General features: G+C 57.5%; 1 protein-coding gene across 1 annotated transcript; it reads right to left on the bottom strand.

Moving 5' to 3' along the window:
- Positions 1 to 2,120: 2,120 nt before the first annotated feature.
- On the bottom strand, positions 2,121 to 21,280 carry NGFR (nerve growth factor receptor). The gene is made up of 6 exons (XM_004764787.3): positions 21,088 to 21,280; positions 14,247 to 14,388; positions 10,546 to 10,905; positions 6,758 to 7,010; positions 5,120 to 5,280; positions 2,121 to 4,419 (listed from the first exon to the last, which is right to left on the bottom strand). Exons 1-6 carry the CDS (start codon positions 21,157 to 21,159, stop codon positions 4,118 to 4,120), a joined length of 1,290 nt encoding a protein of 429 aa, XP_004764844.1. The 5' UTR covers positions 21,160 to 21,280; the 3' UTR covers positions 2,121 to 4,117.
- Positions 21,281 to 23,830: the final 2,550 nt, after the last annotated feature.

The following is a 23,830-nucleotide window of genomic DNA, read 5'->3' as shown; positions in this document are numbered from 1 at the left end:
AAACCTGATTTGTCTAGATTATGGTGAGAGCCTCCCCAAGGAAGCACTTGGGAAAAAAGGAGCAGATGTTCCAGACAGAAAGAACAGCACGTGCAAAGGCCCTGTGGCCAAATGGAATATTGAAGGTTGAAGAATTGTAAGAGGGCCGGTGTAGGGGGATCCCAGAAGAGGATGAGGATGGCTGGAGCAAGACAGTGAGTGCAGAGGAGCTGGGAGGGTCCTCATGCACCTCTCTTAGGGCCACATTATAGATGAGAGGCTGATAAGCATTTTTGCCCTTGTGGGGGAATTAGAGAAAGAGGCATGGAGGTTAGGGTGGAGGAGGGCAGAGAGGGTTTCTCTGCAATGTGCTGGGGGAAAGGGGTGCGAATCCGTGGTATGATGGCTATCAGGCTCTCTGCTCCACTGCCCCCGGGGACCCTAGGTCAGTGGGAGCCCTTTTCATCCCCCCTTCCCAATTCTGTGTGCTTTGAGGAGCTTTTCTGAATGGCCTCTTCTCACCATTGCTGAGGCTTTCTTTACTTCAGGCTGCCACTGACTTCCACCTCCCCGCCTCTTCTGCCACACTCCAGCCTCCGAACTGCAGCCAGAGTGAGGGCTTTCTCAGAGGAAGTCTGTCTGTGGGACACCCCCCCTTAAAAATCCCTCCGTGGCTCCCCAGTGTTCTCAGAACGTAGTCCAGACCCCTTAGCCTGTCTCTTTGTGAGCCCTTCCCTATCTGGCCCCGCTGACCTTTTCTCTCTGGGCTCCAGGCACAGGAGCCTCGCCACGCCCGCATGTGCTCTGCTGTCTCTTTCTTCGGGGCCTTTGCTGAGCTGTGTCCTCTGCCAGTAACGCTCTCCTCCCCCAGCCTGTTGACTCCACTCTCGGTAACAGCTCAGCTTCAACATCCCTTTTCTGACAAGTCTCCAACTTGAGCGCCCTACTCACCCCTGGCATGGCACGGCACACCACCCAGGCCCTGTTTGCGGTCTCCTGCTCGGGATCCCGGGACTGTGTCTCCCTTATTCCCACAGGCAGCATCTGGCTCTCCCCCACCAAATTAGAGGCATTTCCCCCCCAACAGAATGGGGGCCCTCTGAGGGCGGGGGTTGTACCTCCCTCATCAGAGGAGAGGTACCCAAGGTCCAGGGCTGTGTTTTTTCCAGCAGACAGAAGGCTACCTCAAGACACAGCCTGTCTCCCCCATTGTGCTGGGGATTATCCAAGTACCAGATCGTCTCTCTCATCGACTCCGAATCACCCTCCTCCACAGGCGCTCTTCACAGCCCTCACAGACATGGGGGTGGTGGTGGGAGATGGAAGGTAGCCCCACTCTCCGCCCTCATCTAATCCTTGGCTGGGGCTTGGATGGGGCCCGGCTGGCTCCTGCGTGATCCTGAGACCACGAAGATTTGTTTTCTGTTCTTTCCGGGAAGAGCAAGCCTCCCGTGGCCTTCCCCAGCAGCCATGAGCCAGCCCCACCAGAAGACCCGGCCAAGGGCCCAGCAGAGGCTGAGCTGCTCTGACCAGCTGCCGGACCAGCCTTAGAGAGGGGCATAGGCCTGGGGCCGGGAATCCTGCCACTCCCGGGCCAGGCAGGGCTGGGAAGCCAGGCTGCCAGGAGCCGGGTTTGGGACCTGCCCCCCTCGAGAGCCGCAAGGGAGGGGCCTGCCTCCGTGCAGGCCAAGCAGCCAGGCTCCTGCCAGGCCATCTGGAGCCAGACCCTGTGTGTGTGCTTGTGTGTGGGTGTGAGTGTGCGGCTCCCAGGCCATGTGGGTGGCTGGGAGCTGTGGGGTTGTGACCCGGCCCTCCTACCCAGCCTCTGGCTCCCCTGTGGTCAGTTTCACTTCTGACATCTGGTCAAGTTCACAGCTGGCCGGCTTCCTGCGTGGTCATTTTCACTTTTCTCGCCAAAACCTGGGGGCAGAGGGCCCCCATGCCTTCCCTATCCCACTTAAATTAACTTCATGGCTACACATGTGGATTTGCTCGATTTCTATGAACACTCCCCATTTTGTGCGGGTGGGGGGCAGGAGAGAAACAATAGGACAGGAACTCACCAAATCAGAAAGTATACCTGGGTCCCTCCTGCCACACACAACCCCCACTTGGCTCCAATCACATGCATTTCCAGAAAATCTCTTTGCACTGGCTTTCTTTCTTTGCTATTATAATGTTCATCATTTATGTTTTATGTGTAGGTTTTAGGAAGACCCAAGAAATGATTACACAGGATGCAAGGGGGAGGTGACAGGGAGTCTGGGGCTCACAGCCCCCAGCTAGGTGGCGAAAAGGATTTCATCTCAGCCTAAAGGGAGGCGGAAGGGGCCCCAGAACCAAACACATGCTAAAACATACTTGCGGTACCCCAACCCCCTCCCCAGCTGCTGGGGAGGAAAATAAATACACTCAGATCCTGTCCCGCTCTCCAGGTGCGCAGGTGGGGGCCAGCAGGTGAGCTCCCTCCTCCCTCCCGTCAGATTGAGGTCACAGAAATGCCATCTACTTACAATGTTCCCACTGCCTTACAAGGAGCTGGGAAAACCCTGGGCTGGGGCTAGGGTAGCTGTCAGCACGCACACCCTGCTTGGGGTTCGGGGCTCGGTCATGCTAAATAGAGGGGCGCCACACTCATTCCAACGTCAAGCAAAACAGAACAGGCCAGGAGGGACCTCGTGAGACCTCACGGCCCCTTTCTGGCACCAAGCTAGGGAACAAACAGTCCTTCGCAGGGTCTTCTCAACGTGGGGAGGCCCTCTGCGGGCCACAGTCTCCCTCCATTCCTTCTTGCTGCGTTCCCACACTGGTCCGCTTTTCTTCTCTGCAGCGGTCGGAGCCCAGCCAAACCCAGGCTCGCAGGAAAAGGAAGGATGGGGGGGAGCATTCCTCCACGTGCAGGCCCTCGGAAGCCAGACGCCAGTTCAAGCCTCAGCCTTCCTTGGCCCGCCAAACCAGGGGCGAGGAAAGAGGGCAAGCCGAGTTCAAATCCCTTCAGTGCTTCTCTGGCAGCTGCCCTGGGCAGGATCCGGTCCCAGCCCAAGAGAAAAAACTTGGGGAGAAAAGCAGGATTGCTGTGTGTGTGTGTGTGTGTTTGTTCCAGGTTGGGGGTCCTTAGTCCCTGACCCCCAGGCCTGGCTTTAGGAGAAGACACTGCCTATGTTGGCTCCGGGTCTGTGCTGGGATGGAAGCCACCTGCACACTGGGCCACACCGTGGACACCACCACATTGGCATGCCCGAGCGGGACTGGCAAAGGGGAGCGGCATCCTTTTCCACAAACCTCAAACCATGCTCCATCAAGTCCACCTCTGACCATGATGGATCAGTCCACCAGGCCTTGGGCGAAGCTTCCCATCTCCACAGGGGTTGGACAGGCCTGGAGGTGGTGGAGGGCACACTGGATTTGGCTTTGAGACATTTCCCAGAGGGTTCCCTGCCCCCCACAACCCCTCCGCCGGCTCTCTAACCTCAAGAAAACCTGAAGGTTGCACCCCTTAATTCAGAGAGCGGGGGGCCAGCCCACGTCTGTCTTCCCCATTGCTGGGTGGCTTTGGGCAAGTCGCTCCCTCTCTCTGGGCCTGTCTGTCCTAGACATGAAACAAGGGGGTAGGACTAGACTTGAAAACCCCCTTGCAGCTCTGACAAGCCTCTGGTCGTCTTCATCTTGGGCCAGAGAGTAAGGTGAGGGGGCTGAGGGAGGACGTAGGCCACAGTGATGGTCCCTCATTCCCCCAGTTCACAGTGTAGAGCCCATGGCTCTGGTTCCTCGGTCTCTCCCTTTGAGTCTCTGGGGCTTTGTCATCACCCCCAAGACCGCCCTTGGTGTCAGCCCCCCAGGCCTGACACCTGCTGAGTTGGGAAGGGCTGGTCCACCTCGAAATGTGGGGAGAGGGGAGCAGAAGATGCAGATGGGATGCTTAGGGGCAGGGGTGAGAGGGGCAGCAGGGGCCCTTCTGGCACCGGAAAGAGTGATCAGAAGCGACGGGGCCACACAGGAGCTGGGACAGGGCAGTGGTGGAGGGGCCTGGGCCCCACGGCCCTGCCCAGAGGAGCTCAGCTCTGACGCTGGCCTGTGGGGGCGGCTGGAGCATCAGTCGTCGGAATGTGGGGGCAGGGCAGGGGCTCTGGGGGGCGGCTCACACGGGGGACGTGGCCGTGGACTCGCTACACAGGCTCTCGACAATGTCGGCTCGCTGAATGCGGCGCAGGGCCGCCAGGAGGGCGTCGAGCGTCGCGCTGTCCTGAGCGGCCCAGCTGGCAAGCAGGGCTCGGACGGGGCAGGCCTCCTGGGTGAAGGAGTCTATGTGCTCCGGCTGGTAGCCCAGCTCACCGGCCAGGTGTCGCCAGGTGTCCCCCGCAGAGCCGTTGAGCAGCTTCTCCACCTCCTCCCGCTTGGCTGGTGGCAGACTGCTGTAGAGACCTCCATCCCCCTTGAGGGCTGCCAAAAACCAGGGGGGCGTCAGAGGCAACCTGACACACCCCCTGCTCCCTACAGCAGGCATGGGGGCCCCTGGGCTAAGACCCAAGAAAGGCTGAGGATTTCTCCTCCCTGGTGGGGGGAGGGAGGAGGAAGCCTTACCCAGGGCCTGGAGGCAGAGGTCTTGGATGGGGGACAGGGCCGCAGAGGGGTCTAGGGGTGCTGACTCGCCTCCTCTCTTGCCCATAGCGTCAGCATTACCCTTGCCATCTCACCCGGCACCCTCCCACCCCCTCCCCCCCAGCAACTGGGCGAGATGGCAGGGCAGAGGAGGGACAACACTCAGTCCCAGACTCCACCACAGCAAGTGTCCTGGAGCTGGGCTCTGGGCCACTAATTAGGGCCCATCATTAACTACTTGTTCCCCAGAAGTCTAGGGCAGGAGGCTAATCGCAGCCACTTTGGGGAGTAATTAGCCCTAGGGGGCACAATTAGCTTGATGAGTCTGGATGCACCGGTTTGTCCAAAGCTCTCCCCTCCCACATCTCTCCACTGGAAAGACCTCTCCTCCTCGATTGCTTACTTGCCTGCTTCTCCCATCCCACACAGAGGCCCTGTTCCCTGGGAGCCCGCCCCTCCAGCAGTCCTTCCAACAGTCTACCCTCACTCACTCCTTTCCTTCCTACCTCAGTTTCCCCCTCCCCGCAGCCTCACTGCTCACCCTGGCCTGCGGCAGTCTGCGTGTGGGGCTGCTGGTCATGCAGGCTCTGGCTGTCCACTGAGATGCCACTGTCACTGTGAAGCTTTTCTCCCTCCGGCGGGGGTGTCTGGTTCGCGGGCCGGCTGTTGGCTCCTTGCTTGTTCTGTTTGCAGCTGTTCCACCTGGAGCCAGAGGACAGGCCCAGGCTCAGGGGGCGAGGGCCCGCACAGGCCAGGGACCTCAGGGATCTGTGCTCTGATGTGTGGGGGCCGGGGCCCTAGCAGGCCCCCCCAAGCAGAGCCACTAGACCACCTAAGGTCCTTTTTCCTCTCCATCTCCGCCCGCCCCTGGTCTGTACCAGAAGCACTGTGCGGGCAGACCGGGTCTCAGGGCTCGGTGCACACCGCAAGGGTTCCATGAATGTTCGCACAATGCATGGTGCGCCCAGTGATTTCTCCGGAATTCCACTGTTCCCAGTCTACCCTGCTAAACTACTCCCACATGTGTGCGGGGATATGCACCAGGATTTCCTCTGCTATTATTAGCAATAAGAAAAAGCTGAAAATAAGTCAAACGTGCATCAAAAGAAGACTTCAAATGAATTAGGATCCATCCATACACCGAGTGAACACTTACAAACAATCAGATAGTCCAAATGTCCTGGGGAAAGCTCTCCCAAGGGAGATTAAGTAGAAAGGTAAGTTGTAGAATATGGAGAGTGGGAGCCCACTGATGCTTTAAAAAAAAAAAAAACACCCTTCTCTGTGTTTATGTCTAACTGTAAAAAGTTTTATGTACATGTGTTTATAAAGGCACAGAAAATGGCTGGAAAGGATCCATTCCAAACAGATTCCAATGAGGAGAGAGGTAGGATTTGGAGAGATAAAAGAGGTCTTTTACTTTTTGCTTTACAAGACATTGGTCTTGTTTGCATTTACCCAAACAAGCATGGATTACTTTGAAGATTTTCTTTTTAGGAATGGAAAATGCACTGGAACATTTAAAACACTTTCCAGGGGCGCCTGGATGGCTCAGTCCATTGAGTGTCTGACCCTTGATTTTGGCTCAGGTCGTGATCTCAGGGTGGTGAGATGGCGCCCCACGTAGGCTCTGCGCTCAGTGTGGAGTCTGCTTGGGATTCTCTCTCTCCCTCTCCCTCCCCTTCTGCTCCTCCCCTAGCTCATGCTCTCTCCCTCTCTCTCTCTCAAACAAATAAAAAAATCTTTAAAAATAAATAAATAAATAAAACTCTTTCCAGAAGTTCTTGCACATCTTGAATTTCTGGATGGATTGATGGATTGATGACATCCCCAATGTGACATGGGACGGAAGAGACCCATGAGGACATAGGTCATTGGCGGGCAATGAGGTTTGAGGGATGATGGCACAGGTGGCTGGTAAAGAAAGCTCGGTGTGCAGTTGGGGGCGGGGAGTCAGGGAGGGGAGCAGTGTGGGAGCGGGGTGGTGCTGGTGCCAGACAGGACAGGAATCACCCCCCCCCACCCCTCCACCCCCGGCGAGGGGCAGCAGGTGGTGAGGATGAGCATGGTTTGGGGTTGACTCTAAAAAGTGTGTGAATTTTCAGGTCAAGATCATGGTAAAGCCCTCCTTGAGAGCAGAGGCCCAGTTGTCTGTCCCCTGCCCCCCCACCCCCCTCACCTCTTGAAGGCAATATAGGCCACCAGGCCCACAACCACAGCAGCCAGGATGGAGCAGTAGACAGGGATGAGGTTGTCGGCAGTGCCTCGGGTCACTACGGGCTGAGAGCTGCCCATCACTGTGGTCACCGCATCTGTCACTGTGCTGGCTATGATGTCTTGCTCTGGAGGTCCCTCGGGTTCCTCTGTGCTGGGGGCGGTGCTGTCTGAACCCTCCGAAGGCGTGGACCTGGTAATCCACCGGCCAGGGATCTCTGGGGGAAGGAGCTGCAGGAGTGAGGGCCCGCTCCCCACCCAGGCCCCTCCCCTGCCCTACTGACCGGCTCCAGCCCTTCTTCCCCAGGCCCTGCCTTGCGCCAGGCTGTTACACAGGGAGGGTCAGAGCCAGGATTGTGACTATGAGTCATGACGGTAGAGAAGAGCAAGGGCCTGGGTCCCCTTCAGCTCTGTCCTTGACTTACTGTGTGACCCTGGACCAGACCCTTCGAATCTCAACACCTCAAATCCCCATCTATAGCATGGGGATGCTAAGAGAGACAGTCTCTAAGCCCCCTTGCGTCTGAGGTACAGTTGGGACCCTAGGACTCTATTTTGCCTCCCCTGGTACCCAGAAGCCTGGCATGGAGGCAAACACATCCAGAAGAGAGAGTGGGTACCAGGAGGCCTCTAGCTGGCATCGCTCTGGGAAAATGTCATACTCTGCCTTGTCCCAGTTTGTCCCAACAGTCCCAGTCATCCTGGTCCTGAGGAAGGATGAGGGTACTCAGGTCTGGACAGAAAGACACCTTCCCGCAAACCAACTCCCCAAGAACTGGCACCCGGCCTCCCTTATGGTCTCTGATGCCCTAACTCTGGGCTTGGCCGGGGTAGAGGGTAACCAGCTGCCTGGCTTCCCTCCAGCTGGCCCTTAGCTAGCGGCTAGCCAGTTTCTGGTCTTGTGTGGCCCTCAAACCAAACCATGTGGTCTTGCCAGCCAGAGAAGATAGCATTGGGTAGTCCCCAGCCTCCCTGGGCGGAAGCCGACTGTTGGTGAGGTAAAGGCCTCCAAAGAAGATACTATCCACTGCCTGGGCGAAGGGGTGGCGGGGAGGACTGTGCCTTGCCACCCACCTTGGCCCTCTCATGTCAGTGGGCACTGCCAGCCTCCCTGACAGGGAGCCTGGCACCTCCTGGCACCAGTGGGCGGGATTTTCCACTGTGCCACCCAGCCAGGGGCTGTCCCAGGGGCTGTGGCTCCAGACGGCCTGGGGGTACCCGTCTGGGCAAAGTTGCCTACCCCATCCGTTCTCACTTCCCACGCCTGGGGCAGGGACAGGCAGCAGACAGGACATGCCAATGGGGTGAAGGGGAGGCATTTCTTCCCTGGCTCCACCCTGTTTGCCCACCAAAGTCGGAGTGGAAGCTGCCCCTGGTTTCTCGGGCCTCCTCGGCTCAAGACGAAGAAAGGCCCCCATTTTCAGCACCTTCTGAGGGGTAAGGCCCCCTGAGGTGAATCTGGAATCCATCTGGCTGGCACTAGGGAGGGGGCTGCCACCTGCTGCCCCATCTTCCCCCTCCCCCAGCTCAGCCCTGGGGGGCAGTGGTAGGGCGGGAAGTGGAGACACAGCCCTGTTGTTTGGCAGCCCAGACAGGGTGTCGGACTGGGGAGGGTCTTTTCTTGCCCTGCTAGGGGACTGGGCAAGCTGGTGGGGACTTCTGAGCCCTGAGGCTGAGAAACAACTGGCTAGGGCCCCCCTCCACCCCAGCGGCTGAAGGTATGTTGGGGGGTGTTGGTAAGTCAGGCCATCACAGAGGTTCCAGAAATCTCAAAGGGGAAAGACTGGCAGTGGGCATTAAAGGACAGACCAGGCTTAAGACAGGGCTGCGCAGGGCACTTTCTCCTCATCCCTCCAGTTCCCTTTGGGGCAGGGCTGAGCGGGGGGTGGGGACAGCAGGATGAGATCCAGATGGGGCCATGTCCACCAGCATTCCAACCCCCTAAGCCCTTGGCGAGTCCTGACAGCCATTTCCGGAATGGGAGCTGTCAGACTTGGGGGTGGAGAGAGGGACCAGTTACTCCTAAACCCAAATTTCACTGGGGTGAGAGGGGGAGGAAGAGACCCCAAGGCTGAGTGAGTCACCATGTTGACACCTGAAATGTATACACAAGAAAGTACAATGTACTGGAAGGGGGGGGCAACCAAACCACCATCCAGTTCCATTTCCTGAAGATTCCCTCCGCTCCAGCTGACATTTAACCCTTCAGAGGCTAGAGCAGAGAGCAGAAGAGGAGCAGGGATAAACACAGCCGTCGGGGGTACCCTCTTCCTTCAGGATGGCTGGGGGACTAGGGTGGTGCCTGAGAGGAACCTGTGAACATGTCCAAAGGCGGGACCCTCCCCTCCCCAGCCACCACCTTTCTTTGCTCTAACCCACCACCTTTGCTCTAACCGCGCCCCTGACTAAGTCCCCCTGCTGGCTGGTCTAGACTTGCCCGTGAACAGTGCTGCCCGCCCGCCAGCTGCTGGATCTCCCTCCCAGCTCTGCCCTGTGCCTGACGCCACTTGCCTCTCTCCTGGCTGAGGGCAATCACCACCAGAACCACTCCATTCTGGGGCCCATTCCCCCGACCCTTCCCAACCCCCATGCAGGAAGCTTCACACAGACACACACACACACACACCTGGCCTCAGCCCAGTTTAACCACCCTCCCCAGCTTAAGCTCCCGGAACCAGGGATAGCGGGATGCAGAAGGCAGCCACACTCCCCACAGCAGGGAATCTGTCTCCTCCATCTGACTGGGGATGGACTGAAGGCAGAGGTTGTGCTGCCTCCCCCAGAATGGGGGACCTCCTGGGACCTAAATGCTGGGATGTCTACCTCATCACAAACTTGGGGCTCCCTGAAGGAGGTACTGGTTGCTTAGAGTGAAGGCACCCTGAGGGAGAGGTCCCCAAGGGAAGTAGCTAATGAGGTGCCCAGGCACGAGGGATGGACAGAAAATAAAGGCATTGTCCCAGGAACTAGGTGCACTCCTTGGGACCCGATGCCCGACTAAGGTGAGCACACCAGTTCCTACCCCCCACCCTGGGGCTGACAGCCCTCCATGTGTGCCCATCTCCTCCTTGAGCTCCTGAACCCTGGGTCTCCTGCTGCCCTTCTTCCTCTGCGCCCACCACCTCCTTAGCATTCCCTGAGTCCAACACCATCCTCTGCTGAAAGGTAACAACCACTGTAGACCCCGCCCCCAGACAACACCACTTAAAGTGGGCCAGTCACCTTCCCTAATCCACGACCAGGACACCGCTGAAAATTGGGTGACCAATGAGGAAACTGAAGTCCAGAGACAAGAGTGACCTCCCCACCATCACTCAGCTAGTGACAGAGCAGATTCCATCCCAGGTGCCAGAGCCATAAACCACTGTGGACCCACACCATGCCTCCCAGCCAAAGGGTCCCAACTCCTGAGACTCCTCAAGGCCCTTTTCCCAGCCCAGAGAGCCTGCTCAAGGGTCAGACATGTCCTGCACTGTGCTGGGCCACAGTGGCCACCTCCAAGTTGCTTATCTGCCGCTCATCCAACCCCGGGAGGGCAGCCACCGGCGAAGAAAGCCCTAGAAACTGAGTTGGAGTGGAGTAGCTGCGGCCTGGGAGGAGGCTGGAGGCATTCCCAACACGCAGCCCACGGAAGGACGCGGTGAAAGGAGGTCCCTTGGGCCTGGGCTTCCAAGGAGGGCGGCGGCCTCCCCCACCCGCCCCGGCCTGGCCCTCCCCGACCCCCAGGGGGCGCCCTCGGCCCGGCGCGCTCACCCTCGCACTCGGCGTCCGCCCAGCGCGTGCACTCGCGCAGCTGGCGCTCGGTGTCCTCGCACACGGTGCAGGGCAGGCACGGGTCCACGTGGTTGGCCTCGTCGGAATATGTGCCGTCAGGGCACTCCTCGCACACGGTGTTCTGCCGGTCCTGGCACGAGAATACGAGGCCCGAGCCCGCCTCGCACACGCGGCATGCCTCACAGCGGCCGGTAGTCTCGTCCTGGTAGTAGCCGTAGGCACAGCGACACACGGCGTCGTCCGCCTCCACGCACGGCGCCGACATGCTCTGCAGCCCCACGCACTCGGTGCACGGCTTGCACGGCTCGGTGGCGCTCACCACGTCCGAGAAGGTCACGCCTGTGGGCAGATGGACGCGCGGGACAGCCAGGGGCCCGGAAGGTCGCCGCCCGCTGCCTGGGCACCAGGGATGCAGGGGCCGCTCCCCGAACCTTCGGGACCCACCCCCCTCCCCACATCTGTGAGATCTAAAGGCGGCCCAGGGGGAAGGAGGAGCGGCGGGGAGGGGGGGCAGGAGCCCTGGGTGCGGGAGGCCTGGAGAGTGAGGCTTCGTGGGTAACCCAGCTGGAGCCCGGTACATTTCTTGGCAAATACTCTTCGAGAGTTCCCAGCCCTGGACCCTTGTTCCCAGCGTGATTAAGGAATAATCTGAGCGTGGTTCCCACCCAGCCCTCCCCGGGGGCCGGAACTGGGCTGTCAACCCAACCCAGGCACAGGCGGGCCTTCACGAGGGAGCCTCCCGCCTCCGCTGCCCTTCTAGTCCTCTTTGCGCAGGTGGGGGCTCAGGTGTGGCCCGACCAGGGTTAGACCGCAGAATTTCCCACCCATGGCGCTACCCCACGCTGCTTAAGGGCTTGGCTCCAGACAACGAATCAGCAGGAGGGATTGGAGCTGAGAAAGCAAGAAGGACTTGCCTGTATAGTCGTCTGCCCTTCCCAGTGGCACAAAGAGGAGCTTTCCAAGCTCACCCTTGACTCATGCTCTCTTAATGGCTATGATGTCTGATAGAACAAAGGGAGGAACGCCAGGGGTCCTCTCCTCCAAGTGCAAGGAAGGGGAAGGCAAAGAGCCAAATCCCTACCCGCCCAGGTGCAGAACTCTGTGCCAGTCGGAATGCAGAAGGATGTACCCTTGCTCCAGGGGCAGAAAGAGCAGGATTTAGGAACCGGGAGCCAGGAAAGGAGGGTGTATTCAGCGTGTGGAAGTAGAAGTAAAGACTAGGATCCCACTAAAGGAAAATGAAAGCCTGCCCTGGGTTCTGATCTCAGACTTCTCTAAAGGAACCGAGACACCAGGAGCACGGAGCCCTTATCTTCAGGGTAGGAGTGGAGAAGCGGATGCAAAAGAAAAGCAGAGAGAAATGAAAAGGAAAGCCGCTGAGGGGGAAGAGAAGACAAGACAAGGACAGGCCTGGAAGGAGAGCAGTTTTAAGCCAGTCTTGGCAGAGGCCGAACCCCTGGGTCTCTCTTCCCAGGGATGGAGCTCACTTGGACCTAAAACCTGCTTCCGCCACTTATTAGCTGTGACTCTGGGTGTTTTCCTTCACCTCTTTTGAGTTTTTTCTTTCTCTGTAAAACAGAGAGTAGTATCTCCACTCACAGGGTTGGGGTGGGGAATAAATGAAATTCTACCATAAAGCACTATACACACCACAGGGATCCTGCAAAGGTTGGGCCCCCCGGAGTGGACAATGGCAAGTCTAGTGAACTTGGGTCCCAGGGAGAGGGTCTGCAGAAAGGACTTCCAAATGCAGGATGTCCAGCTTATACAAACAGGAGGATTCTATCTGGTTGACATGTGGCAGGGGGTGGGTTTAGTCACACTGGAGGGGGAGAGAATTGGGGAGGGGGACTGCCCATGGGAAAGCACAGAAAATTAGTAGGAAACTCCTGGGAGACAGTTTTAGGGGGGGGTGGGGGAAATGTGGTATTTTTTGGCAGAGAATGAAGGCAGGAGCTTAATGGGTTTCCTTGTGGAAACGTTTTGAGGATAGAGGGAAATGTCCGCTGGGGTCTCCAATGCCATAAAGTGAACTTATAAAGGCAGCCTGTTAACACAGCTGGAGGGGGGAGGGGAACAGGGGGAACAAATGGGAGGGAGGACTCCCGCCACCACCTCCTCGCTGGTCTCCAGCTCCTGTCCCTCGTTCCCCGGAGATGCCCGAGCCTCCCTCTTTTGGGCTTCTCTACCCCACCTCTTGCTTTGACAGAAGGGAGTGGGTTCCCATCCTGGGAGACTTAGGGTCCAGGGCAGAGAGGACCTGGGCAGGAGTCTAGGAAACGAGAGAGGAGGTTTTGGTGTAGCCTACGGTTGGCCAGCCCTGTCCTGGGATGGAAACTCTGGGAGGCCAGGACAGGTGGAAAGGTGGCAAAGGCACGACAGAATGTCTAGTCTCTCCATCTAGGCCCAGGCCCTTCTCTGCCATGGGATGGACTTACAGGACCCACCACAAGCACAGAGAATGGGAACACCAAGGAGTTAGGGTTGCCAGATAGACAAGGCTGTGTGTGTTTGCGGGGTGTGGTAGAGAGGAATCCAGATGTCAGACTAGGCAGATGAGTTTAGCATTCTTAGTTCCTAGGGTGGAACCTGGAGGTCCACACCTGGGTGGCTCAGTTGGTTAAATGTCTGACTCTTGATGTGGGCTGGGGTCATGATCTTGGGGTTGTAGGATCGAGCCCCATATGGGGCTCCACGCTCAGCTTAGGATTCTCTTTCTCTCCCTCTACCCCTCCCCACCCCGCCGTGTTCTCTCTCTCTCTCTTTCAAATAAACAAATAAATCTATTTTTTAAATAAAAAAAGAGTTCCCAGTTCCTATACCCTTGCTCCTATCACGATTAAAGAAGAATCTGGTATGGTTCCCACTGGCCCAGGTGTGCAATGCATGCCACCTAGAAGGCACGGTGTGACTAGGCAGAGAGAGGAGGTTTCTGGGCAGGAAAGGAGCACTGAGCCGGTGGCCTGAAGGCAGCAGCTGAGGCTGGGGGCATCCAGCAGGGACAGAGAGGCCTGGACCAAAAGCACACAGAATTCAGCCCCCAGACCTGCCATCCTTCTGAATCCTTTAGCAGCAGCCCCAGAAAATGCGGTTCTCTCCCCTTCCTGAGGAGATCCCAGGTAGGACGGCCACAGCAGCCCTCTCCCCTCTCCCGTCTAACACCACCCCACAGTGAGGACAGTCCCTGCTCCCGCTACCTCTAGAAAGCTCTGCTTCCTTGGTCAGAGCTGGGGGGACAGATAGCCACATGCTCCCAGGATCCCCCAAGGTCAGTTTCCAGGGCAGCCAGGACTTGATCCTCCTCCCCTCCCCCCAAACACACTGAGGGTAAGTGGCAGCCATTGATTTTACAGCGCAGATGGTATTTTTAGCTGGTCTCAGCCTCAGCTACTCCTCCCACCTGGCCGCATTCCCCTACCAGGACTCTCCACCTGGGGGCTGGGAAGGGGCACCCCTGGGGATCCCTCCTTGTGAGGTCCTCCTCCTCCCTCCACAGACTTCCTCAGCCATTCTCAGTTTCCCTTCTTGCCTCCTATACTGGGCCGGACTCATTCTGGTGCCCACACAGAGGTGGGGAGGAGACTCTGCCAGGAGGCAGAGCCCTTGTCAGGCTTCTAGTGGGCATGTGTCTGCCAGGCCCTCCCCCCACCCCACCCCCACCGTTCCGACCCCGTACTCACTATCCAGGCAGGGCTCACACACAGTCTGGTTGGCTCCGCAAGGCTGGGCCACCCCCTCACCCAGGTTGCAGGCTTTGCAGCACTCCCCACTGTGGGTGTACAGGCCGGTGAGACATGCCTCCTTGGCACCTCCAAGGGACACCTGGGCGGGGGGATAGATGGGAAGGTCAGACCCGGGAGAGAAGCAAGAGGGGGTGTCTTCCCAGAGATTAAACACCCCCTCCTAAAGTCTTCTATTGGAACCACCTGGGCCCGGATGAGCTCACCACGGAGGCATCAGGCACATCAAAGCTGGGGCCGGGGGAAGAGAGGCAGTCGGGGACAGGGTGCCCCTGCAGGCTGCCGGGGGTGTGAGGTCAGAGCCCAGACACTCACGTTCTACAGAGTTCATCTTGGGGTGATGGCAACTTCTGGAATCCTGAGGACACACCACATGGGGAAGGCAGCCTGGGACCCAGCAGTGGGCCATTGGCCAGCATGGGGCTCCCCACCAAGGGGGCCCCTGGCAGCTAAACTCTGGCCAAAATGCCTCTTCCCTGGAGGGACAGCTGCAGGGCTCTGTCTACGCAGAGGGAAGCCTTGTTCTAGCAAAGGCTAGCAGGGCCCTCCTCTGCGTCCTTAATTCTACCGTTTCACATGTTAGTCAGTGAGTGGTGTCTGTACCCAAGAGCAGAAGACAGAAGGCTGGGGGTCATGGGTTCGAATCCAGATGCTTCCCTGGTGTCCTGGCCTGTTCTGCTTTCCCTTTCTGAGTCTTCCCTTCTCACCCACAGAGACAGAGTCCACTTGGGGCCAATTGGCCAGAGTCTGGCACCAAGCAAGGAAAAAGGGGCGCCTGCTGGCTTCTCTCACCACCCAGCAGCCCAGTTCTACCAGAGTCTGATTTCCAGCCACCAGCCCTCTCCTCTCCCTGCCCCCATGCAGCCGGTGGGAACAGCTCTGGAACAGCGCTGGGAAAGGGGAGTCAGATTCCTGCCACCGAGGCATCTTTGCTCTTTGCTCATGGATGGAACAATTTAGCGCCAGATTCCCTTGGGGGGAGGGGGTGGAGAGTGCTGGCCGCTTGCTTTATGTTTCTAGTCCTTAAAAAAATTCTTCACGTCTAATAAAACTCCAAAGCCTGTTTCCCTGGCCTCAGACCATGCAGCTCCCATTTGGTGCCAGGAGGAAGCATGGGCTCTGGGGTCATGGGACTAGAGCAGAGTGTTAAAGGTCCTTTTGGACATTCCTTGCTTCCATGTTGGCAAGCTCATAGCCAAAAATACTCCTTTTTCCCTCCAGTCCTTTAAAACATTCTGAGGTCTAACCAGGGTTCAGTAAAAGGAGGGGGCTGGACAGGTGGGATCTGTGTAGGAGGCAGCTGGTGGTCTCAGGAGACCAGCAGGGAGGGTGAGGGCAGCACAGGATGGGGGTCCTGGGGTATTTGCCACCGTCTTCTCCCAGGTGGTAGGAACACGGGTCTGGGAACATCTGCAGACCAGAAACCAGGAGGGGTGGGGGCGGAGGGTGTCCCAGATGTAGGCTTTCCCCCAGGAGGGACAGAGAGACTCGGGAAGGGTCTGCTTGGATTTCTTTTCATCCTTGAAGGCTCATGCTTAAATGTCACTTCAAGGAAGTGATCTTGTAGCTCCACACCTCCCACAGGAGGCAGAGCAGCCCTGTGACATGTTTTCCCAGTTTACTGTGAGGCACATGCTGCAATGTCCCCCACTGGACGGTCAGACCCTGGGCGGGGCAGGACCGCAGTTGCCCCAGCACCTGGTACCCAACCTGAATATTTATGGGATTTCAGAATGTGCAAATACAATAACGACCTCAATTACCTAGAACTCCTGGCCGGGAAATGTAGGATGGGCGTGACTTTCAGGATAGCTGAATTTCCCAAGAATTGAGGATTTGCTGCTCTGATCACCTAATGTTTTTCATGTTATCCACGATGGCTGCACCCTTCTCATTCCGGAATATATGTTCACGGTTTCCGCATGACTCAGGGGGGACTCAGTGATGATTCTGGGCGATAGTGCCCTGAAGGCCTCGTGTTCTTTACCCCAAATCACCACCGCACTTTTGTCTCAGCCTTTTTTTTTTCTTTCTTTTCTTTTTTTTTAGTGTTTCTCTCTCCTTCCTTCCTGTCAAGATATCAGTTGTCAGTTTTTGCCGACACCAGAGTGTGACCTGAGCAGCCCCTCCCCTACCATTCTAACTCATTAGGTCAAACTGGATGTAGAAATCGTGTTAACTAGCCTGGGCAGGAAGGTGTTCATCGGGAGTGTAGGTGGGATCTGAGCCGGCACAGGGTGGGAGGGGAAGGGGGTATTCTCGGAGTAAAAGGTGTGAGCTGTTCTGCCTTCCTCTTTGGTGGCCCTCTGTGGCTCTGACTCATGGATCAGAGCTGGGTGACCTGGGACACGCTGAAATCTCTCTGTGCCTCAGTTTCTCTATCTTTAGATAATGGTGACAGTACCTGCCTCTTCAGATGCTGTAGACACCAAATGAAGGTGTTCACACACTTCAGGAGCCCTCTGTTTTCTTTCCCAAGGTCTTTCTTGCCTCGTTTGTGGCTGCTGGCTGGGTTCCCGTTGGTTGAGCTCAGCAGAGAGCTGAGCAGTGGAGAGCTGAGGGGGTCTGTCCGTGGCACTCCAGCGGCCTCTGCCTGCCCCTCTCCTTTGATGCCTGCTCTCCCGGCGACAGCCCTCCATCCTCGCTCTTCTCCCAAGTCCTCGATTTGGACTCCAGGCCCCATAATTAGTCACCATGTGTTTCCTGTGCTTGTTCTATGTGTCCTATTTCAAAACACCCCAGACCTGCTACCTAACGGTCTGTGACTTTGGGGCAGTTCCCAGTCTCTCTAAGCCTGTATTCTCCCATACAAAACGTTGGATCGGTAATATTTACTGCTCAGGGTTGTCATGAAATTTACATGAAAAAATTTATGCAAGTCTGTCCAGTGTACAGGAGGAGTTCCATAAATGTTAGCTATCAGATAAGTAAGTGTCTTGTCGTGGGCTGGGCTGCTGAGCCTGGCCGGGAGGCAGAGGAAGCGGGGAGCTGTAGTCAGGCCCAAAGAGAGGAAACTGCCTAAGAGGAGGGGCAGGATAGACATGAAGAAAGACCCACCAGGAAGAGTCTGAAGAGGGCAGGGGGACCAAAGGAGAATGGGAATTGCTCTCCTCAGTTAATTGATTAATAACCATTTATTAGTTAACAACTATGTGCTCAACATTGAGCTAAGTGTTTCCAATGAGACATGGTCCCCGACTCCCCACCCCCACCCTATCCTCCCCCACCCCTGCCCAGGGAAATCACAGTCCCATGAGGGAGAGGAGAGATCACTCCATACAGCTACTCCAGAAGCCAAGATGCTGAGGGAGAAGGACTTGAGAGACTGCCTTCAACTCCTGTCTGACAGCTGGGGAAACTGAGGCTCACGGGGGCAATTCTGCTAAGTGGCTTCATGCTACGCCCTCTACCTGGCTGGGAAGCAAGGAGGGATGACGCGGATTTAGGCTTATTGCTCCAAAGCGATCAGCTGACCCCTGTGCCTGAAATCTACATTTATTACATTTACTCATTTCCAATTTGATGGAATGATTTCATCCCATTTTTGAGAATATTTGCAATCCTCTTGCCAGTTCAAGGCTTCCAAAAAACGAAGGTGGAATCACCCTTAGAATTGTTGACTTTTAAAAACCTTAAATTTTTTTTCAAATTGGACAAAATAGAAAACACACCAAAATGGTTCAAAGAATTTGAAACTCTATGAATGCTTCCGTGTGACGAGCCCTAACCATTCACAACAGTTTCAGCAAAGGGGTTCCTTAGGTGAATGGAGCCATTAGCCACCACCATGGGGAAGGAGAGTGTTCAAATAGGTGGAGGGTCTTTTGAGGTCAATGCAAACGCGGGGAGGCGCTGGCACATGCGCTTTATTCCCTTAGATAGCAGTTGAATTTGGGGTAAGAGACAAGCTAATTAACTGAGGATGAGGCTGTCGGAAGAGTCTGAGAGGGGCCTGGGGACTATGGGTGGGGGGAAGGGGCGCCAAATGAGTGGCGCCAAGGACATGAGACACAGATCTAATATTTAGGGCTAGTGATGGTTAAGGTCCTCCTGTCCCGTGATCTAGAAGGCTGGGGCGGGGAGGGCGGTGGGGGATGGGGGTGGGAGGGAGACCTTGTCCACGGAGGACAGAATAAACCCCAAGATGATCATTCTGGGTTCCAACAAGGGCGCCACCACGCACGGACGCGGGAAGCCTGCTTTCATGCCCCGGAAGTCTGAGAGGTTCAACTCCCTCAACTGTAAAATAGGAATAACTAGATTTACTCTGCAGGGATCTTACACGGATTAAATGACAAGAGACATTACCCAGGGCAGTGCGTGGCACATAGTAGGCGCTCAGCCAATTTTAGTATTACCACCTCCCTGCCCCGCACACACCCCCCCCCCGGGAAGAATCTAGGCGCGTGAATGGGCCTGGGCTGGTACAGGGGGGTGGGGGGAGACCCCAATTTCCATCCCGGAACCGCACCCCCCCACACTCCCCGCGCCTGGCCCCTCCTGTCCGCCCATTTGCTGCCCTCGTTGCATCCCTATTAGGCGCATTAGCCAGCCGGGCGGCTCCGGTTACAGACGTCTGAATGACAAAGTGCCTCCATTACCGGCGCGGCCCGCCAGCCGAGCCGCCGGGACGCGCTCCGGTTTCAGCACTCCATCGCCGCGGCGCAGGAAGAAACTCGGACCGCCGCGGTGCGCACAGCCAGCCCGCAGACAGCAGCCCGGCGAGGCGCAGGCAAGCGCCGCGGGGGCTGCGGGGAGCCCGCTCTCTGTGGGGCCCACCTTCCCGAGCCCCCAGGCCCTCCGCGCCCAGCTCCCCTCTTCCCTCGCCTCTTCTCTATTGGTGGGGGCACTCTTCCCGGCAGCCGGCCGCAGCCCACGCCCTCGCCGCTCCGGGGGCCGCACTGCTGGCCGCCCCAGTCCCACCTCCCCAGTCAAGAAGCATCTCTAACCCGTTGCGTTAGTCAGCAAACCGGCCCGCAGTCCCTCCCAAATCTCCAGAGAAGCCACAGGTACTGACAGCTACAGGGAGCTGAGCTTCGGGGATGGGGCCAGCGTCCAGAGAGGGTCTCTGCCCACCCCAGCCCCCACGGTTCCACCGCCAGCCGAGAGGCCGGGTGAAAGGCGCCGGGTGCCCCCCTACGGGGAATGGGCTGCATGGGGGAGTATGGGGAGTGCCGCGCTGGGAACAGGCACGGCACAGCCTGGCTAGCACTCTGGTTTAACTTGCTTTGAGATCTTGGCCAAGTCGTTTAAACTTTCAGAGCCTCAGTCTTCCTCCCTGCAAAATGGGGGTTAGGGGTGCAACGCTCAGGAAAAAAATGAAGACAGCAGGGAGAGTGAGGACTCCTATTGCCAAACTCCGTGGCACTCCGTTCCTGGGCCCACACAGGTCACACCTCCTGACTATCTTGGGACTACGCGATGGACTTAGATGCTTAAGAGGATCCGCAGTCCCCTGCGGAGGCGGAATCCGCGGCGTCTGAGCGCCTCCGTTCGGTTCCGTGCCCAGCGTCTTCCACCAAAAGCTGGGGGAGGGGAGGGTTGGGGCGCGTGCGGAATCCCGACCCGCCTGGGCGCTGGACCCGTGAGAACTGCGGGCGCCGAGCTCGGGCGGCTTAACTTAATGGAGGGTCCGAGTGGGGGCGCGGCGCGCAGCCCCAGGCTCGCCCGCAGCGGCAGATGGCACAGCCCTCGCCTCTCAGCGCCCCCTGCGGGCCGCCTCGGCAGCCGCGACCCCCGGCTGCGCGCCGCCGGGACCTTCCCCGCCTCTCGAGTCCCGGCGCTCTGCACCCTGAGACTTGGCTGCGGCCAGACCCGGTGGCACAATGCCCGCTCCATCCCTTCCGGTCCCCCGCGCGGCTTCAAACCTCCAGAATGAGCGCGTCGGCGGACCCCGCCGGGCGCAGGAGAAGCAAGGAGAGGGTTCGTCCCGGCGAAGTGGGCGCTCCCTTCCCAGCCTCGGATCCCCAGCCGCAGTTCCCAGACTGGGCGAGGCCGCAAGAAAGAGCGCGCGACAGGCGCGGGAAACGTCCGTCCCTCTGCTCTGCCTGCTCGTCCCACTGTCCCTCGGCGGGCAGGCGTGGCCCCGGCCACTTTGGGGTCCGCTCTCCCTTCTCTGCCCTCTTGCATTTTACTGGCATCTCTCTCCCTCGCTGTCGTCCTTTTTCTCCTCTCCCTAACCCATTTCTCTCTCTTCAGGCGACCCCCGCCCCCCCAAGCTCACCCTCCCACACCCCCCCCCATTGTCTGGCTGGCCCTCATTGTCCGATGCCCGGTCCCCTCTGCCTCCAGGCCCTCCGACCTCCCCCATTGTTCTATCTCCTTGTCTCTGGTTCCCCGCCCCTGCTCCTCTCGCCCCTCAGATCTCTAATCCCGGTCCCATTCCTCTTCCTTTAGCCTGGGTTCCGTCCCACGACCCTCCAGAGATCAAGATGCTCAGGAAGAAAGTCGCCTCGAGGTCTCAGCATCCAAACGCCCTCTTCAGAACCCAGACATCTGAGAGACCCCTCTCAGCTCCTCCACACGCACCCTCCGCCGTACCTGAGGACGCGCATCCGTGCGCCCCTCTCTCCCGCATCTCCACCCTTGGCCTCAGGGTCGCCCCTGCGCTCTGAGAACCCTAGACGCTCCTCCGTGGATCCTGGCTGCGGACTGCTCTCCCGCCTTCCATCCCCAGCATCTGGGATCCCAAAGCTCCCTTCTGTTTTCCCTAGGGAAACCTGAACCCACTGGGGTTCCAGTCCTGGGAGAGGGCGCGGGTTGCCCTCCAGCTAGCACTCACCCCCAGGAGCAGCAGCAGCAGCAGCAGCAGGCGCGGCCCGTCCATGGCGCTGCCGGAGGCACCTGCCCCCATCGCCCGCCTCCCGCGGCAGCGCTCGGCTTCCAGTTGAGTCCGGTCCGCGGACGGATAGGGCTGCGCTGCGCTGCGCTCCAGCGCCCGCCCCCCAGAGCTGGCTGAGGCTCCGCTCACTCTGGCTGCGGGCGGGAGGGGCTGCGAGAAGCCAGTGCGGCGGCCCCGCCTCCTCCCCGCCCAGCCCGCCCACCCCCGGAACCGCGCCCGCCCGCCGGGTGGCTTCGGGGAGGGGAGAGGAGGGGAGGGGAGGGGAGGACAGAGGAGGGGAAGGGAGGAGGACTTGCGCGGAGATGCGCGCCCGAGCGCCCCGCGGCCGCTTTAACGCGCCGGGCCCTCCGAGCCTCTCGAGACTCCGCCCCGGTACCCAGTGCCGGGTCCGCGATCGTGCGCGTTGCTCCCGGGTGCTGTGGGCTCGGGGACCAGGGCATCCCCTCTGCGGCTCCTGTTCCTCTCCGCTGCAGACCCCCCACAGCGTTCCCTGTCTTACCCATCTTCTTCTGCCTCCAGCTTCAGCTTCTTCCCGGGGGTCCTGCTTCCTACCCAGCCACTGTCAGCAAGAATGCCCCCTGCCCGCCCCGCCCTTCATCTCTTGGTCCCTTCCCAGGGCAAAGTCCTAGGAGAAGAGGAGGGGAGAAGTAGCAGGTGGCCTGACCCTGAAAGTGAGCAGAAGGGACATTTAGGTGGGATGTTATCTGAATTCTCAAAAGATGGGTTTGAAGGGGTAACAGGTGTGCACACAGCCATAGGAGTACACCCGCTCTCAAACTCACATATATATGTGCTTACCCACTACGTGTGTTCACACCTCCCTCATGCATTCATGTAAACCTGTGCATTCTACACATGCATGTGCACCCACACACTCATGCACATTTGCACACTCATTACACATGTGGTTATAACATTCAAACACACACTCACCTATACATTCATACATGCAAGTATACGTGTGCAGTCATCTCCACACAAGCCCTCACATGCACAGTCTCTCACAAGTGCACGCATTCACGAACACACACACCCATGCACAAACATACACTTACAGCCCCAACAATATAATCTTCACTAGACTGTATTTCCATTGGCTTATGAGCTCCCTGCAGACAGGGACTATGGTTTCTTATCTGAATGCCTGGTATACGGCAGATGTTCAATGAAGGCCTGTAGAAGGGAATAAAAGGAAACATGGTTGGATAGACTCATAACCATGTACCATGTACTATCCAAGCATCCCTGGGACCATACTCACCATGCTCTAGAAACCACAGCATGTCCCAATCACGGGTCCCTGGCAACCTAGGGAGAGTACTACCAGTGTTTCCGTGGGAAGCACCCCTACCTCAGTACTTACTCCCTGTCCTGATCCCCTGGCAAGGAGGCCAAGAAACAGAGAGCTTATAAGGAACAAGTCTACAAAGCCTATACCCACACCCTGATCTTAGCCATGTGCAGACCTCAGTTTTGAGTTAGGAAAAAATTGTACTGCCCTCCCACGTTACAGGAAGAGGCGGAAGATGAAGTGCACTTGTGAAGCGAGCACCTAAGCGGTTGGTAGGTGATTCCCTAGATTGGCTGAAGCTCATTTATTCAATCATTGGGTGGGGGGGGGCGGAATCTGCCCTATGAATGCCTTTCCTGTGTATCCAACAAAGTCCAAGGGACAGCCTCAGAAAAAAACAGGTAGACATCACTGTGTCCTTGAGCATGAGCGTGGACGATCCACTGCTTCCAAGGCCAGGCAGCTAGCCCTTCTTCAGGAATCCCTGAGGAGTCCCTCTCCCAGACAGGGACCACCTCTAAACGGTCTCCTCCTCCAGCAGCTTTTATAGCTTGGTCTTTCCTCTCCATCAAGTTCATGGACGGCAGGAAGGGCCAATGTTAGTACTAACAGCGGCATCAAGCTGCTTACTACCAAGGGTATCGACAGTGTGGCATTAATTTAAATACTCCTGTTATTAATTTATGATCCCGGTTACTATTATTGCCAGGGTTATCCATCTCAACACGATTTAATATGACCCACACTACCATGGCTGGGCCTGGGTTATTAATAATTTCCATGGTTTTGATCATTTAAGCCCTACTGGAACAATTACAAACAGCAATTGTTACTATTATTAGCAATATTTCTATGATTAAGCCTGAGCGCAAGACCACGATGGAATGCTGAGAGCTGGTGGGGAGAGCGGCTGCAGAGTGCTGGGGAGAGAGCACCAAACTGAGAGTCGGATAGGCCTGGCTGTAAACGCCTACATGCTTTACCCCCCACCACACACACACACATCACTCACTCCCCCTGTGTCTTAGGTGGGTTATGTCATTGCTCTCAGACTCAGTGTCTTCATCCACCAAGTGGGAATGCCTTTAGAAAGATCTTGGGGTGCCTGGGTGACTCAGTGGGTTAAGCCTCTGCCTTCAGCTCAGGTCATGGTCTCAGGGTCCTGGGATCAAGCCCCGTGTCAGGCTCTCTGCTCAGCGGGGAGCCTGCTTTCCCCTCTCTCTCTCTGCTTGCCTCTCTGCCTACTTGTGATCTCTGTCTGTCAAATAAATAAAATCTTTAAAAGAAAGAAAGAAAGAAAGAAAGATCGATCTTGAATGAGCACAGTGAAGAACAAATGAGACAACATAGTGTTCATCACCAGGAGAGACTTGAGCTCTTTGCACTCCTTTG

Source organism: Mustela putorius, unplaced genomic scaffold (assembly GCF_011764305.1).
Source record: "Mustela putorius furo isolate JIRA1106 unplaced genomic scaffold, ASM1176430v1.1 tig00003962_pilon_pilon_pilon, whole genome shotgun sequence".
In the NCBI taxonomy this organism is placed as follows: Eukaryota; Metazoa; Chordata; class Mammalia; order Carnivora; family Mustelidae; genus Mustela; species Mustela putorius.
The sequence above is the reverse complement of the archived record's forward strand: the minus strand, read 5'-3'. Positions and strand labels throughout refer to the sequence as shown.

Bases quoted from the DNA above. Each gene is read 5' to 3' on its own strand.
- NGFR (XM_004764787.3), bottom strand. From the start codon at position 21,159: ATGGGGGCAGGTGCCTCCGGCAGCGCCATGGACGGGCCGCGCCTGCTG. The intron at 14,389-21,087 runs GTGAGTGCTAGC...CCCCCCGCCCAG, and splicing joins TGCTGCTGCTGCTCCTGGGG to GTGTCCCTTGGAGGTGCCAA. The intron at 10,906-14,246 runs GTGAGTACGGGG...ATCTGCCCACAG, and splicing joins GTGTGAGCCCTGCCTGGATA to GCGTGACCTTCTCGGACGTG.